Genomic DNA, 18,592 nt, shown 5'->3' on the forward strand with positions numbered 1-18,592 from the left:
ACCTGTATCTCTTCCAAGTATGGTTCAGTTTCTGGGGATGAAGAGGATAGCGGATGATATCGATAAGCACACTGGATGGGCCATATGGCCTTTACTTGATGTCATTTTCTAAATTCTGTTTTTATCTGGCTTCCTCTTTTGCTAGGTAGTGGAAAGTTGGCACTTAGTCATAGAACCAAAGCAGTATAGCATGAAAACCTTTATTCAGTTAAAAGCATAAAACATTCCACAACCATGTTTCTGTAACTGCTTGCATCAGCTTTAAAACAATTCCTGCAGAGCACATAAATTAAAATAAAATGGGATATGTAAAATAAATATAAATTGGAAATGAAATTTATGTAGAACTAAAATATCATTTGATGTTAATTGCCGTGCGGCTAAACAGTATAAAAACTGGTGGCTAAATGGTCTTTGCTGCATTACAGAAATGCATATAACATACAAATCAAGTATCTGCATTTAAAATTTCACACAAATGTTTGGAACCAACATTTTTAAGAATGGGCTAATAAGGATCACAAAAAAAGGAAAAAAAACTCAATAACTGACAGGGAATGTTTTACTAAGATGTACTGTACTGAGCAGCATACAAAAAAGCATAAGGAAGAAAAAAACAATACAGTTAAACAACAGAGCAGGTAAAAACCATCTTCAGTAAATAACATAACATATCTAATAACTTGGTCTGAAAAACACTGAACAAATATTGGCTCCTACTCTAAAAACTAAGTTCAGCTATCATATAATTTGAGAATGCATAACATCTTAGCCAGAACTGAATGCAAATTGGAAGCAAATATAATTTCACTTTTTTCATGAAGGACAACAGGGTTCTTCCTTGCCCGATCATCTCAGGAGAGCGTTCCATAATACAGGACCTGCTATCATGAAGGCTTATGGACACATTTCAATTATGCAAAAACAACAAAGTGAGGGGTCCTTTTACTAAGGTACGTTGAAAAATGGCCTGCAGTTGTATAGATGCGTGTTTTGGACGCACACAGAATCATTTTTCAGCGCACCTTCAAAAAATGCCTTTTTAAAATTTTTGCCAAAAATGGACATGCGGCAAAATGAAAATTGCTGCGCATCCATTTTGGGTCTGAGACCTTACCACCAGCCATTGACCTAGCAGTAAAATCTCATGTGGTGACTGGGCGGTAGTAACCTCCATGCATCAAATGCCACTTGGTACGTACCCAATACGCATGTCGGAAAATTAAAATTATTTATCGGACACCCGTGAAAAATGAAATTACTGCAACAGCTGCGCGCATTGGGCGCACATAGACGCTTACGCGGCTTAGTGAAAGGGCCTCTGAGGGAATAAACTGCCCTCAGCACATTTATTTTATTTATTTACTACTTAGGATTTATTTACCACCTTTTAGAAGGAATTCACTTAGTCCTCGAGGGGGCATCTGGAAACCTCAACCCTCATACCTGTTGAAAAAACTCCAAACAGCTCAAAACACTGCAGCCTGGTTCATATACAAAATCTCTCGTTTTGAAAGTGCCTTACCTTTATTAATCAAATTACACTGGCTTCCCATCAAAGCAAGAATCACCTTCAAATTATGTACCTTTATCTTTCAAATACTAAATGGCACAGCTCCAGACTATATGGTACGATTAATAAACTTAATCAAAGAAACACTAAATATGAGGTAAGAAACTATCTCAGACTACACCTCCCAAATTGCAAAAAAGTGATCTGCAAAACTGTCCACTCAGCAAACTTCACTAACCTAGGAACCAAATGAAACTCCTTACCACCCAAAATAAGAAACATACAGGAATATACTAGAGTCTGCAAAATCCTCAAATCGTTCCTATTCAAACAAACCCTCACAAAGAACAACCATGTCTCAAACAATTATTACTTGAATTGGTTATTACTCCAATTACCATTCACTTACTGTACTGTAAAATTGGATTCTTACAAGTTACTTTCTTATTGTAAGCCACATTGAACTCAAAACTTGTTTGGAATAATGTGGGATATAAATACATAAATAAACTTAATATAATGAGACCTCCGGATAAACGTCCAACCAGGGGCTATTGCTGGGGTTATTTGTAAGTCCTAGAGGTGACTATAGTCATATATGGATACAGTTGATAATGGCATACTTTGCTGTGTATATGATGTATATATGTTATATATCATATACACAGCAAAGTATTACTTCTTTCTGGGTTAATGTGATTTGTATCTTAGCTGATGAATAAAGTAAGTTAAAAAAATAAAGACCAGGATATATATGAAAATGTTTTTGGGGGGTTAATAGCCATTCATTTTCCCCATCAGATGATTATATTTGTAGTTCATGATCATTGCAGGCATGTGCACTGAGGACACTTGTGAGAAGCCACCATGTAGCCCAGAAGCACAGAGTGCACCAGAGTCCCCCACGTGGGGAAGCAGCATTGTGAAAGTCTCCTCAGGCATCTTTGATAACAGGAAGAACAGCAGTGGTGAGTTCCTATGCAGGACAAAGGGGTGAAAGAGAATTCAGATTTCATAGAAATGTGTGGCTGAATTCAATAGTGTTAGAGTCACTGCTAATTGTACCATGACCAGCAGTGCCCTACCATTTTGGTACAACAAAGCTCAACCATTCTTGCATGAATTGGATATTTGCAGTTGTGCATGTGTTGTGCGAACCTCTCCCAGTGTTTGGCATATTTATGGAAAACAGTTTGCAGTGGTTTTCTATATCCTTGACATGTGGTGTCTTGAGAGTGCCACCATCTGTGGGAAGCGTTTTATGCAAGACCCGTGGGAGAGGTTTTAAAACCTTTTTATTGGGTATATAAGATTTCAAACAGAACAGATGGTCTTCAGAGCAGGGCTTAACTTGTAAATGAAGTGGAACTGTGCAGTTTGGTGAGGGGGATGTCAGGCCTCTGGGGCAGGAGCAATAAGAGATGAGATGGATTAGGAAGCAGAATGACTGTTCTTTGCTCTGTTCCACTCATCGTCTCTTCCCTGTAGGCTGCTTAGAAGGGAGGGCGGGGTGAGGGAACTGAAGCAAAACACCCCTGCTGCTCTGATAAGTGGTGGAACTGCATTCCAGGCTATTGCCCTAGAAATTAGAGAATATCAAGGCATAATTTATTTATTAGAATTTATTTACTGCTTTTTGAAAAAATTCCCTTGATTCCCCTAAATATACTGGTAAATGCCACACTTGTATGTTGCATTGTGCTTATGGGATCTTGTAGTGTGGACATCCATGTTAGGCTCCAAAGACATAAATGATTCTGGGATGTGTTGCACTTGGCTGATCTCTGGGTTGGTCACAGATAACTGCCAGTATTGTGTCTAAAGTGACTTATTCTGGATATGACACAAAACCTCTAAACCAAGAAATAGGGGAGGAGTGGCAACAGGGCTAGGACGGTGATAGTGGTTGGCATTTGTGCATTGAAATGAGCAACAGGATGGGCCAAAGGTGCCCATTGCCCCAGAGAGCAAAAATTAGTCAAATAGGAGGTTCAAGCAGTGGTCACCTTGTTCTTGGAATAGGCCCTGACATTTGATTTTCTAATTTAGAGTTGTTTGCATCTATTCAGTCACTAGGTGAACTTTTGTATTTGTGGCCACAGATAAATAGTAGAATAACAGGACTGCCGCATTCTACTGAACTACAGTGGCTCACTAAGACTGGGAAAAAAATGTTTTCCCAGGACAAGCAGGCCAGTTGATTCTTACATGTGGGTAATGTCATTCATGGGGCTCAGTGCGGAATGCCATCTAGTATATATAAGAGCTTGCGCAGGCGCGGGACCATAGTCTTTTCTCATCCATAGTGAGGAAAGAACATGTTTGTCACTGCTCCTCACAGCGTCTGCATGCTTTTTTTCCTCAAAGTGCTTTTGTGCATTCTTCCTGGTTTTTAATTTCTCTTTATTTTTCTCGTGCTTACAAGACCCTCTTAGGCCTGAGCATCAGCCGGGAGTTTTCCCCGTGGTTTGCCCCTTTTTGTATCACCATAGAGTCGTTTGATTTGGTCATAGCTGTTTTCTCTTCCATGTCATTGAAGGTTCCCATGGGCTTCAGCGCTTTGCTAAGTGCAGTCGGACCATCTCTGGGGCTGACACCCATTCCTGGTGTATCCAATGTTTGAGGCTAGACCATAACTCTACCAACTGTGTTCTTTGTTGGCATATGAAGAAAAAGAGACACAAGTCCAAAGAGGCTCAAAAGGAGAAAGATTTTGGAGCCAGGTCCAAATCGTTGACGTCAGCATCGACATTGATATCGGCACTGGCATCAGGCGCATTGGTCTCATGGCTGCTAGACCTATGTCAGACACTGGGAGTGGACGTACATTAAGCAGGTCTCCTCCTGCCTTGAGGCCTACTACTATGCAGGGCTCCTGGGACCAGTCGGCATCGGACCAGACACCAAGGAGGCGTGAGTATTCAACATCATCCTCGTCTGCACCAAGGGGTGTTGATGCTCAGCATGAGATAAAACCCAAGAAGCACAAGCATTGATCCCCCTCGAGAGATCTGATACCCGAGAAACGTCAGCACCAGGAAGAGTGCTCCTCCTCCATTGCAGAAGTGCCAACGCGGAGGTCTTCATGTAGCCAGGACCAGATACCCGAGTCAACTCCATAGGTTCAGCAGGCTGTCTCTGATCAGACGCCTCAGCCTTTCCTGATGTCGACCCTCGATGAGCGGATCTGGGCCATGCAAATTGCTTGGAATCAGGAGCATAGGTCTACTCTTCCTTCGCGACCCCCTCAGCAAGCTCAGCCTCAGTGCGCTCATTCATGTCAACAGCGTGTGCCAAAGACCCAGCAGACTCCCCAATTGAAGCAGGGGACGAGTTTTTGACTGGCTTCAGCAGAGCATAGCCACCATACAAGTAACCATCCCAGATCTACTGGTGGGCTAAGTTTTTTCCAAGAAAGATGGCCCCTTGTAACCTCTGAACCAGTGGGTTCTTCAAATAGTCCGTCTTGGTTATGCCTTGCATTGATGCCAAAAACCATCAAATTGCCCTCTGAGAACATCCAACTTCAGCTGTCATCACAAGGAGGGACTTGCAGAGGAACTCTCCACCCTTCTAAAGGTCCATGCGGTCGATCCCGTTCCACCAGGGAAAGAAGGGAAGGGATTCTATTTTAGGTGGTACTTGTTCCAAAGAAAATTCCTGGTCAAAGAAAAGTTCAGGACAGTTTTCCTGGACACCCTTCTCCCAATGATTCAGGCTCAAGATTGTCTATGCTCTCTGAACTTAAGGATCCCTACATGCATATCCCGATACTTCCAGGTCAGAAGAGGTATCTCAGATTTTGACTGAGAAAACATCACTTTCAGTACCGCTTGTTGCTGTTTGGTCTCGTATCAGCTCCCAGGGTTTTCACCAAATGCCTAGCGGTAGCCGCAGCGTCACTGTGCAGACTGGGAGTCCATGCAGAGAACTGTTCGGGTGCAAGATCTACTAAGCTTTGTTTTAAACTACCGCAAGGCCCATCTGTTCCCAGTTCAGCAATTGAAATTCATTGGAGTCCCAACTAGACACACAGCAGATGCGAGCCTTTCTCCCTGTGCTGAGGGCAGATGCACTAGTCACACTTACCACTCGGGTTTGGGCCAGCCAGCAGGTCACTGCTGGGTAGATGTTGAGGTTGTTAGTCCACTGTGTGACCTCACTGTGCATGTCACTCCTTTGGCACGTCTCCACATGAAAACTGCCCAGTGGACCCTAGCTTCCCAGTGGTGTCAATCCTCCAGGAACCTAGAAGATGTAATCTGACTGACACCAGAGTTAGTTTAATCCCTCCTCTGCTGAACGATTCAATCCAGTTTAACGATGGGACTTCCATTCCAAAGTCAGGCCCAGAAGGTCCTGACGATGGATGCATCCCACTTAGGGTGGGGAACTCAGATGGACTTCACACTGCTTGGTCAGCTCAGGAGACAGATCTTCACATCAACCTTCTAGAGCTACAGGCAATCTGGAACGCTCTGAAGGCTTTCAGAGATTGGCTGTTCAACCAAATTGTACTCATTCAAATGGCAGATGAAATTTAATGTGGACAAATGCAAGGTTATTCTCATTGGAAAGAATAATCAGAATCATAGTTACCTAATGTTAGGGTTCACCTTGGGGGTCAGCACTCAGGAAAAAAATCTAGGTGTCTTTGTAGATAATATGCTGAAATCATCTGCTCAGTGTGCGGCAGCGGCCAAAAAAGCAAACGGGATGCTAGGAATTATTAGGAAAGGGATGGTGAATAAGACCACAAATACTATAATGCCTTTGTATCGCTCCATGGTGCATCCGCACCTTGAGTATTGCATTCAGTTCTGGTCGCTGTATCTCAAAAAAGATATAGCGGAATTAGAAAAGGTTCAAAGAAGAGCGATCAAAATGATACAGGGGATGGAACTCCTCTTGTATGAGGTTAGGGCTCTTCAGCTTGGAAAAGAGACAGATGAGGGGAGATACGATTGAGGTCTACAAAATCCTGGTGTAGAATGAGTAGAAGTATATAGATTTTTTACTCGACTTGAGGAAGTTACATGGAAATACTTCTAAAACAAATAGGAGGAAATATTTTTTCACTCAACGAATAGTTAAGCTCTGGAACTCATTGTCGGAGGATGTGGTAACAGCGGTTAGCGTATCAGGGTTTAAAAAATGTTTGGACAAATTCGTAGAGGAAAAGCCCATAGTCTGCTCTTTAGACAGACATGGAGAAGCAACTGCTTATCCTGGGATTTGTATTATGGAATGTTGCCACGATTTGGGTTTCTGCCAGGTACTTGTGACCTGGCTTAGCCACTGTTTGGAAAACAGGATACTGGGCTAGATGGACCTTTGGTCTGACCTAGTATGGCTACTCTTGTGTTCTTATGTAAAAATCAGGTTTCAATGTGTTGCACCAACAGGCAGGGGGTACTGAATCATACCCTCTTTGTCAGGAGGCTGTCTGGATGTGGCAATGAGCTGTCCGAAACAAGTTAGAGCCATGTACCTGCCGGGCAAATCCAACAGCCTGGCTGACAGACTGAGCAGGGTCACGCAACCGCACAAGTGGTCACTCAGCATGGGGCACCCCTTCGATGGATCTCTTTGCCACTCCTCATAATCACAAAGTCTCTCAATACTGTTCCAGGCTCAGAGCACACGACAGACTAGTGTTGGATGCCTTCCCCCTCCATTGGGGGAACGACCTTCTGTATGTGTATCCTCCCATGTCTCTCACGGAGAAGACTTTGCCAAAACTCAATACCGGAGAACTATGATCCTGATAGCCCCATATTGACCCCGACAGATCTGGTTCCCTTTTCTTCTGGAGCTATCTTCCAAAGAACCGTTGAGATTGAAGTGTTTTCTGACCTTCACAACGCAGAACGAGGGATCTCTTCTCTATCCCAACCTCCAGTTTCCGGCCCTCACAGCCTGGATGTTGAGAGCTTGGAGTTTGCTTCCTTGCATCTTCCAGACAGTGTCTCCAGGGTTTTCCTGGCTTCCAGGATAGATTCCACTAAGAGGTGTTATTCTTTCAAATGGAGAAGGTTTGCTGTCTGGTGTGAGGGCAAGGCCCTAGATCCTATTTCTTGTCATACACAGACCTTTTGCACCTCTCTATCTGGTCTTGAAACCCACTCTGAAAGGGTTCACCTTAGTATAATTAATATTTACCGTCACCATGTGGATGGTAAGCCTGCCTCTAGTCGTTTGCTTCATGAGAGATTTTCTGTTTGCAAAGCCCCCTGTCAGAGCTCCGCCTGTTTCATGGAACCTCAGCGTCATCCTTACCCAGCTAATGAAAGCTCCTTTGAGCCACTGTATTCCTAGCCACTGAAGTACTTGACCTCTTTTTTTTTTTTTTTTTTTTTTTTTTTTTTGGTGGCAGTTACTTCAGCTCTCAGGGTCTGTGAGCTTCAGGCCCTAGTAGCAGATCCACCTTATACAAAATTTCATCATAACAGAGTAGTTAGCGGGGTCCCTCAGGGATCGGTGCTGGGACCTCTGCTTTTTAACATATTCATAAATGACCTAGAGATGGGGGTAACTAGTGAGGTAATCAAATTTGCCAATGACACAAAGTTATTCAAAGTAGTCAAATCGCGGGAAGATTGTGAAGAACTATAAGAGGACCTTACGAGACTGGGAGACTGGGCGTCTAAATGGCAGATGACATTTAGTGTGAACAAGTACAAAGTGATGCATGTGGGAAAGAGGAACCCAAACTATAACTACGTCATGCAAGGTTCATTGTTGGGAGTCACGGACCGAGAAAGGGATCTAGATGTCGTTGATGATGATACATTGAAAACTTCTGCTCAATGTGCTGCTGTGGCTAGGAAAGCAAATAGAATGTTGGGTATTATTAGGAAAGGGATGGAAAACAAAAATAAGGATGATATTCTGCTGTTGTATCGCTCCATGGTGCGACCGCACCTCGAGTATTGTGTTCAGTTCTAGTCGCCGCACCTCAAAAAAGACATAGTGGAATTGAAAAAGGTGCAGAGAAGGGCGACAAAGGTGATACAGGGGATGGGACGGCTTCCCTATCAGGATAGGCTGAAGAGGCTGGGGCTCTTCAGCTTGGAGAAAAGGCGGCTGAGGGGAGATACGATAGAGGTCTATAAGATAATGAGTGGGATGGAACAGGTCGATGTGGAGAGTCTGTTTACACTTTCCAAAAATACTAGGACAAGGGGGCATGCAATGAAGCTGCAGTGTGGTAAATTTAAAAGGAATCGGAGGAAATTTTTCTTCACTCTAAGTGTAGTTAAACTCTGGAATTCGCTGCCAGAAAAGGTGGTTAAGGCGGTTAATTTAGCAGACTTCAAAAAAGGGTTGGACGGCTTCCTGGAGGAAAAAGCCATAGAATGTTACTGAATGGACGAGGGAATACAATATTTCTAGGATGGGCGGGACAGATTGCTTGTTCTTTTGGTTGCTGTCGGTGACAGGGTGCTGGGCTCGATGGACCCTTGGTCTGTCCCAGCATGGCGATGCTTATGTGCTTATGTACTCTGTACGCACCCTAAGTTTCTTCCTAAGGCAGTGTCAGGGTTCCATCTGAATCAGTCTATCATTCTTCCAACATTCTTTCCCAAACCTCATGCCCATCCTGGCAAAAGCGCACAGCACATTTTGGATTGCAAGCGAACATTGGCCTTTTATCTGGAGCGGACTTGGCTCTACAAACATCTTTTTCTTTCTTTTGATCCCAACAGGATGGGGGTCGCCTTCGGGAAATTCACAATCTCCATTTGGCTCGAAGATTGCATTTCTTTCACTTATACCCAGGCTGGGCTGACTTTGGAGGGTCATGTCAAGGTTTTTAATGTGAAAGCCTTGGCCGCGTCGGTAGCCCACTTGAAATCAGCCTCTTTAGAAGAGATTTGCAAGGCTGCAATATGGTCTTCAGTCCACACATTCACATCTCACTGACAGTTGGTTTGGACAGACAGTCCTGCAGAGTTTTTTGGGAGTCTAGAATCCAACTCCACCCTCCTAGGCCCATTTTATTCTGTTCCAGGCTGCACTCAACACAGTTTGTAAATAATTTCAGGTTAATTAAATTTTGAACTCTCCGTTGCAAGTTTCTATTGGCCTACTGTTGTTTTTGGTGAGCCTGGTAGCTAGGGATTCCCACATCCTTGGACAAAGCGAAGATACTTATCCATAGCAGGTATTCTCTGAGAACAGTAGGCCATTAATTCTCACATACCCTCCCACTTCCCCTTGGAGTTGTCTCGTATAGCTATATTATTGTACTTATGGTCCTGCACTCGAGCGGCAGGTGGGAAGGTGCCGCAAGCTCTTAAAGATATATTACGCTGGATAGCGTTCCTTCGTGGATAACATCATCCACATGGGAGAATTAATGGCCTGCTGTGTTCAGAGAATACCTGCTACAAGAAAGTGTTTTCACTCTACTTTCCCACGTGTCCATGAGTAACTTCTGCTAATCTACAAATTCTCTAAAAAGAAAAAAAAAAACTTACATTTCTAGCAGCTAGACTCAGTTGATTGTTAAAGCTGAAAAAGTATGCTTTAAAAATAGCCAAAGGTTTAACGGCATTCTGGGAATATGGGGGGGAGGGAGGAGGGCAAATACTTAAAAATGGCTTTATAAGCAGAGTTGGAAAATCCTGGGCTCTTGGATGCCTGAAATTCAATGCACTGTATTGAGGGGAAATTGTTGTAACCTGGGGCATCTCCCGCCACAGAGTTGTAACTAGAAGAAGAGAGCGGAGGAAGAAAAGAGAAGCAAAAGTTAGTGAAAACATGCATATAAAAAGGAATGCATTGAGGGGAAAAAGTATATAAGTAAACAGTTACTTACCCGTAGCAGATGTTCTCTGAGGACAGCAGGACTTAAATCCTCATGTATGGGTGATGTCACTGACGGAGCACAGCACAGGAAACAGTGCCCCAGCAGCTTTTTCCAGAAGCATTTGGGTAGTCTCACCACATGTGTGCCTATTCCTCTCCTGCCACTGTCACACTGGACCTCTTCAGTCCCATTACAAGCTAAGGAATACAACTCCTTGGGAAGGTGGGAGCGTTGAGGATTTAGGAGGTGGGAGCGTTGAGAATTTAGGTCCTGCTTGTCCTTGGAGAACATATGCTTACATGTAAGTAGCTTAGTTTTCTCCAAGGACAAGCAAGATTGCAAAATCCTCATGTATGGGATGCCTAGCTACAGGGTGCCTTCAACAGAAAAGGGGAAAGCACAACAAGTGGTGCCGCAATAGGCGGACGCCAGTATACTCTGGTGGCAAAAGGCCATATTTATCATTTTTCTCTTTCATTTTTTTAAATTTAGAAAGGCAGCCCGGGTGGGGGGGAGGGGGCACAGAGTTAGATCTAAACCCAGAATAGATTCTGAAGGATTGTCTGGCCAAATCTGTTGTCGCGTTGGGAGGCCAGTTCTAGGCAGTAGTGGGATGTAAAAGTGTGAACAGATGTCCATGTTACAGTTCTACATATCTCTTCTATGGAGGCTGATCTCAAATGAGCTATTGACACAGCCATACCTCTGACATATTGAGCCAGACATGACCCTCTAGAGTCAATCCAGCCTGGGCATAAGTGTAGGAATTGCAATCTGCTAGACAGTTGGAAGTTGTGTGTTTGCCGATAACAGCTGCCATCTTGTTTGGGTCAAAAGAAACAAAAAATCAGGGTGGACTGTCCATGGTTTTGATGGTGACAAAAGTACTCCAGCTGGGATCTCAGGGCCTAAAGATGGCCCACACTGAGCTAACATGAAAAAAGAAATAACTTAAAATTTGCCATAACACCTAACCATTTTTTAATTCTGTTACCGTTTTCATCTCCACCACTTCCCGTGGGAAGGCATTCCAGATATCTACCAACCTGTCTGTGAAAAAGTACTTTTCACATTATTCCTGCGTTGGCTCCCTTACAACCTCAATTCATGTCCTCTAGTTCTACCACCTTCCCATCTCTGGAAAAGGTTTGTTTATAGATACCTACCAGCTTCAGTGGTTGAAGAACAAAGCCAGTGCTAGGCAGACTATAGTTTGTGCACTGATTATGGCTGGACAGATCTGGATGGACTGGGGCTTCAATGACAGCTCTAGTAGTTAGAGAAAAAGGCCAGTGCCAGGCAGACTTCTACAGTCTGTGTCCTGAAAATAGCAAGGACTAATCAAGATCAAGAATGCATATGTAGTATCACATCATACTTTGATATGAGTATCTTGTTGGGCAGACTGGATGGACCGTACGGGTCCTTATCTGCTGTCATCTACTATGTTACTATGATCACACAACAGCAATAGGACTTATAGACTTTCAAGAATAAAATTAAACTTGAGGTGCTCAGGCGACCATGATAGAAAAACAGGTTCAGTCGTCTCTGAGGAGGTCCTGTGCAACAGTGGCAGGCAGGAGCAGGCATGCATACTTGGTGAGACTACCCAAATACTTCTGGAAAAAGTTGATGGGTGTCATGAAACACCTAGCCACCTGCCTGGGGTTACCCCACAGCCACTTAGAGGGTCTATCCCCAGCACAACTCAGGTCTGCCTGCACCTGCCACTCGTGCTCTACATTAGCACCCTCCTCTCACCTACTGGATCACAATCGCCTCTGGGCAAGTCTCTTACCCTCAAATTATCCCCAGTGATTTCTAGGTTACTGGAGCCACCCTCCCAGTGGTCCAACAGTTCCCGGAAGCACTCACAGAACCAACACACAAACCACCAGGATTCTTTCAGTCCAGACAAAGAGACAATAAACTGAAAATTGTTTACTGTCTTAAAAATTGAACAATGAACAAAAAATGTTCAATCAGCAAGCAATAACAGGTAGCTGAAATATGGATCAATTGTAACTTACTAAACATGTGCTTATGTTCTAAAAATTATCTGGGAAGATCAGGAAATATAGCTGCTCACAAGTTATCAAATGTAACTGTTTACAGGGCCTTAGCAAAGAGATTTGTCACGCTCTTCTTCCTGGCTAAGACTGGAGCAAAAGCCAGTATTCTCCAAATGAAAATGAGCTTCTGGGCCAATCAGAGCCCAGAACAAGACAGTTTCAAAAATACACTGCTTCTTGCTTCCTGTTTGTGTTAAACTAAAGAAAAGAGCATTCATTTCTCCATAATAGCTTTACAGCAAAGAAACACCACCTGCTGGCCAAATAGTGGAAATACATGTCAGGACATAATGCAGGAAAATATCCAATACATTTTACAGGCTTAAAACACACAGTTTCTTCACAGTACTATTTTTTATGCACAGGATTTCTTTGGTGACATCACCCATACATGAAGATTTTATAGTCCTGTTTGTCCTTGGAGAAAATACATTTCCCTTGCTTCTGAAAGTGTGTGTTAAGGTTGCAGGATATGGGGGAGGGGGGGGGGGGAACAGGGAGAGTAAGAGTGTGACCGAAGTATGAACATGGGTGTATGGTATCTAGGGTTATTTGGAGGACGATAAAACACCAGTTAGGAGAGCAGGAAGGTCGGTTCTTCCACCTGGATAAGAACACACTGTGGGGAGAGAATGTTGGCTTTTAATTTTGGACTCTCTTGTTAATGGATTTGCTTATTTGTAATTGCTCTGTACATTTGTTCAGTTGCTTGATGAGGTCCAGTTTACTGCTTTTTGTTCTCCCTGACTGTTGAATACAAATAATTGCAGGATATTTTTCCAGTCTGGTTTTTACTATTTCCCCCAGCACTTTCAAGCTGTTGGTCATTTTTGTGAACCCACTGCTTCTCATGAAAGGTTGTTTACAGGGACAGAAGTAGAACTGTCTTGATACTATATGCCCATTCTTCTCTTTCCAGGAAGTGTTTCCGGCCCATTCTATTCTGCCCAGGACTCGTGTGAAGAGCAGGTGTTTTCTAGTGATATGTCTAATGCAAAATTGAGCGAAAGGGGCCAGAAGAGATCGAAGGTGTTCTCAGAAAGGAGCTGCAGTTTTAGTGCAGAGAGCCGGGCAGGTATGCTGTTGAAGAAAGGGAGCTTGGACCTGGCTTCTAGTGAAGTTGCCATGATGATGGGAGCTGATGCCAAGATCCTTACAGCAGCGCTCTCTACTGCCAAGGTTCCACCACCACTTCCCCATATCAACAAGCCCCTGAGCTTAGGAGGCACAGGAGAAGAATGGGTTCCTCAGGCTAGCAGTGGTAGGACTCGCTCTAGTGATGGAGTCTGTGAATTGGATCACAGATCACCTCCAGTGCCAGAGGAGTTGCCTGAGCAGATTACTGCAGTATTGGGGGAGGAAGAAAGCACAGGCAGAAATACCAAAGCAGAGATTGCATCCACCCAGCTAGATGGTGTTCCATCCCTTGACAACACCAGAGTAGAGCTCAATGAGCAAATGAATAAGAGGAGCAGCTTGTATGGCAGTACTAAAGTGATTGAGAGGGAAGATGTAGAAACTGGTTTGGATCCCCTGTCACTCTTGGCTTCCGAGAACATGGAACCTGAACCTTCCACGCCTGAAGAGAATGTATCCCCGGTGGTGGCTCGGAACCTGGCTAATGAAATTGAGAGCTACATGAACTTGAAAAGTCCCCTGGGAAGCAAGTCCTCCAGTATGGAACTGGAGAAGCAGGAGGCAGGGGAGGTACCGGAGCCAACCTGCGAGAGAACAAGTCTGCCCTCTGATCCTCCTGTCCAGTCAGTAACAGGACAAACTGAGGATCAAAAGACCCCATTTGTTTTCAGGTCCAAGACCTTTGTTGGGCATCCAAAGCAACCACACTTCCTACAGACCCATAAGGATCGCTCCCTGTCTCTGACTGCACTGGTCCGCTCCTCACCCCATGGTTCCTTGGGGTCAGTGGTGACGACCTTCTCTGGGATTAAACTGGACAATTTATTATCTGGCCCTAAAATAGATGTCCTGAAATCTAGCATGAAGCAGGCAGCCAGTGTTGCAAGCAAGATGTGGGGCGCCATGGCATCTGCGTACAGCTATTCAGATGATGAGGCAAGTATGAGTGCATTCATTAACTAAAGTGCCAACGTTTCCAGTGATAGCTAAATTTGGGAAACATTTTCTTGTAAGGGTAGGGCTGCAGGAGGTTGGGGGGCAGTGGGCAAAAATGGGTGTCATTGCTTCTGTTCCCACTGGCCTTATAGGCCATATCTCCTGGAAGAGCCTTAGTTTTGTTTGGATGATGTCAAGAGGAAGGTAATGAGGCAATAGAGCAAGTATATCCATTATGCGGCTGAATAGTGCAACTAAATGGATATTTTCCAGTGTTGCCTCAGCCCCTTGCACAATGGATAATATCTGGCCATTTTAAGTTAAACTTCTAAAAATATGTGATCATCTCTGGGAAAAGATAACTAAAGTAGTTGCATCCAAATTGTTGAGAGTGGCTGGTTTTCCATGTCATGGGTCCATAAGCAGTCTGAAAAAGTTAGATGTTGAACTTCTGTAAATTTTTTCACATAAAAGTATGGGGTTTAGACTGTTGTATTACAAACAGAATTCATGAAAACCTCATTTTTGTTTCTGGTGACTTTAGTCACCTTTTTCCAGAGGTGATCACATATATGCATAGGTGAGTTGCATATTTGCCACCCACCAATGAATGCATACATTGCTTTGAATATTGGCATGAATAATTTTAAGGGTATATCCTAGGAAGGGGTTGTGTGTTAATATGATTTATACTCAAAAGACCATAAATCTGACCCATCTATTGTGTCAAACTATAGTCCTATATCCAACTTACTATTTATCTCCAAAAATTATTGAGAAACTAGTTGCTAATCAACTCATACCATACCTTGAAAAGACCAGTGCACTACATCCTAGACAAATAGTTCTGTCCCTATTATTGCACAGAACATACATTACTTGCTCTGTTTGACTTTGTCAGGGTCAATTTATGTAAGGGTAAAGAGATCATCCCTTTCCCCCTCTCACAGCCTCCTTTCAACTCCTGCCACCCACTCTTCCTTAATCACTGAAAAGGAAATTGCACATCTTCAATGCAGGGGGCCTGGCCCGGAGGGGGGCGTCGACCTCGGTGGGGACGGCCTTGCCCCAGCCCAGTCTCTCGGCGGCCCTGCCTAGTTGCACCCCACTAGGACCATCTCTGCCATGTGCTGTCTTTATATTTTTCACAGGAGGAAATGCCTTTCTTTCTTGTTTATTTAGTATTGCCCTACATGCAAGGTCTGGCTTCTTGGGGGTTTGGTTTAATTTATGTTGATATTTTGTGATCACATTCTGTATTTTTGCATTTGTGTTCTCTTGTGTGTGACCATGGTATTCTGTTAGCATGAATTTTCGATATAGCATTCTGTAGTAATTTGGCTTGTTCAGTTTTCCTGACAGATGTAATGATTATTTTAGGACCCCACTATAATATTTAGGGCACTGCCTTTTCATAGGTAGGATTCTTGTTTTGGAAATTAGTGCTGGCATGGTAGATTTACTGTAGGTTCTGAGTGACTTTTAGTTTTATAGATTTTTTGTTTTATTTATTACTTTTAAAAGTGTACTAACATGGCTACCACATCACTTTACTCTTAGATTGTTTTAAAAATTATTTTAGAATATGTCTGTTACTGAGATTACACTAGAAACCACAATTTCTTTATGTGGTGTTTTATGGGGAAATGCCCTAGCTCTGCTTTGTATCCATTGTTGGTGGAGGGCCAGGAGGTTCTGTGGATGCTGAATATATCATTTATCTCACTCATAGTATCTTTAGTACCATATGAGTGAGTGTTAGGGACTGAAGAGTGCAGTCTCTTGGACTTCTCCTAGCCCTCAGTGTGGCCTGAAGCCATATTGAAGTTATTGGGAGTGGGGTAGGGACAGAGCATGGGTGCATCAGGTACTGGGGTTTTCTTTTTCAAAAAGTTGCCAACTCTAGTGCCCACCCATCTAAATGTTGGCCCACCCAAAAATTGTCTTCTGGCTATACCATTGACCTAAATTTAGCATTTGAGTGCATAAATGATGGTATTCTATAACTTACGCATGTAAATGTTTGACACGCTCATGCCTCACCCTGTTCACACCCCATTGCATTTATGCAGTATGCAACTTGCATGCTGACATTACAGAATACCGCTTAGCACATGCCTAGCATGATCCCAAGTTGAACTGCAGGCCACGTGGAAAAATAAAAGCTAAAGTATTGCTTTCCTGTGTTGGCAGGAGGATGCCCAGCGGGGGAATTTCAATTTCCCAGCTGGATTTGAAGACCATGGGTTGGATCATCCGCCATCTAAGCAGAGCATTCAAGGATCTCCCACCAGCGAGCTCAGACAGAGCAACACCAGCCTGGGAAGTAGCAGCAGCAGTGGTGAGACGGAGAAGCCGGCCTACCCAGCAGGCATGCACCACTTCTGCTCCTTACCTGTCTTCTAGTATAAAGATGCAAGGAGTCAGCTCTTTTCTCTTCTCTTTCTTGTACGTCTTGGTAAATCCACATCCACAGTAACTGCTTTTGCCACTCATTAATGCAGCATGTGAGCCCTTATCATATTTTTGAGGTGTGGTGGGGCACCAGCAGGAAAAGTGAACCTTTCCCAAGTGTTCCCTTCAAGTGTGCAGCAGGAAGGACTTGACACTCTGCCTAGTGCAAGGAGCCAAGAGAATGCCCGTGAAAGGCACCGTATCAATCAGGCAAGCCAGGCTGCCATAATTGCACTCCAAATACACAACCAAGGTATTTGGAATACAGCAAAGCTGTTTTTGTCCATCTTATGGTTTTGGGGTGTGTACTGGATAATACAAAGCTTTTTAGGCTGTCTCCCATTCTATATCGAGGACTTTTCTGCTGCTGAAGGGAAGCAAAGGGAAGGGAGCGCTACTTGGAGATCACTTATAAAAACCCAACAAAATTTTTTTAGATTATTTTTTAATTTATTCATATTTGATTATGCCACCTCTCACCACCATTTTGTCTCCCATCATTGAATTTGCTTCAGAATCATCAGAGTAATTCCTGGTTGCACTGTGGCTTTTCTAAATGTTTGAGTGGGAATTGGAGCTCAAGTCCCAGCAGTGAATTTGAGTGCACTGGAGGAGGATAGAGGGAGTTCCCATTCTGGTGGAAGGTGTGTTGGCTGTCGTTTTTCCAAGTGTTGCTGTGATCCCAATTTGAAGAGGCCCCCTCCCAGCTATTGAGTAAGATTACTGAGGTCGGGCTGCTGTTCTGAAGCCCCACAGGAGGTAGCTGAGCATCTTCACAGCCCATAGCTATCAAGGTTGTTACAGGATGTGACGGAAGTAAGGTCCTCTACCAGACGTTTTACAAAACTAGATATTTTTAAAGTACAAAAGATGTAAAACAAAAAAAATTATATACTTATAAGCTGAAATATATCATAATTTAGAGATTGTAAAAATGGAATAGCAATTGAAATGTTTTTTTTTTTTTTTTGGGGGGGGGGGGTGGGGGGGGGTCATTCATTTAAAAGTAGAGCTGTTACATCTTTACAGAAGGAACCCTTACAAAGCAATCTGGGTTATTTTCTTCCTGTGCATATAGTTGCCTACTGACATGGGAGAAGGGGGGAGAAAGTGATAGAATTTGGATGCATGGAAAGATCTGCTTGGTGCCCTGGTAGTAGTGAGATTTTCAGCATTGTATTGGTGAACCAGCTGAGCCATGATCTGGAAAAGCTTACACAGAAGAGCAGGCTTGCAGTTAGTGCTGGGAAAGTCAAGAAGTGAGTGATAGAGAAAATCATGTGTGCCAGCTTCCAGAGTTTTAATCTAGTATACTAAAAAATGACAGAGGCTGACATAGCACTTTAGACCAGTGTTTCCAAAGTCAGTGCTGGTGTACCCTCTTGCTAGTCAGGTTTTCAAGATTTCCACAATAAATATCTATGAAATGGATTTTGTTAATTTATTAGGTCTGCCATCTCCATTTGGGCAGCGGAACCATGGGCTTTCTACTAGGCAGATACCCACCGGTCCACCACAGACTGACCCCGTGGCCGTATTTGATAGAATAGATCGGGCCATCGGAGATTTGCTGTTACCAGGGGTTGCCACCCCGTCACTCCCTGCTCAGGTCACTTAGCCACAGAATAGGGAGCAAATTGTTCCCAAACCCATTATCCCTGC

At 43.6% G+C, this 18,592-nt stretch overlaps 1 protein-coding gene across 3 annotated transcripts in view; it reads left to right on the top strand.

Annotated features, from left to right (window-relative positions):
• Nucleotides 1-18,592, top strand: part of DENND4C (DENN domain containing 4C) — a 300,829-nt gene that overhangs the window by 224,038 nt on the left and 58,199 nt on the right. For 2 of the 3 annotated variants that reach the window (XM_030194207.1, XM_030194209.1), the window contains 3 exons: nt 2,347-2,481; nt 13,323-14,476; nt 16,670-16,847. In XM_030194207.1, coding sequence (XP_030050067.1) covers nt 2,347-2,481; nt 13,323-14,476; nt 16,670-16,847 — 1,467 coding nt within the window. The remainder of the gene's footprint in view (nt 1-2,346; nt 2,482-13,322; nt 14,477-16,669; nt 16,848-18,592) is intronic. The other variant, XM_030194208.1, reaches the window with a different exon arrangement.

The sequence above is a fragment of the Microcaecilia unicolor genome, chromosome 2, assembly GCF_901765095.1.
Source record: "Microcaecilia unicolor chromosome 2, aMicUni1.1, whole genome shotgun sequence".
In the NCBI taxonomy this organism is placed as follows: domain Eukaryota; kingdom Metazoa; phylum Chordata; class Amphibia; order Gymnophiona; family Siphonopidae; genus Microcaecilia; species Microcaecilia unicolor.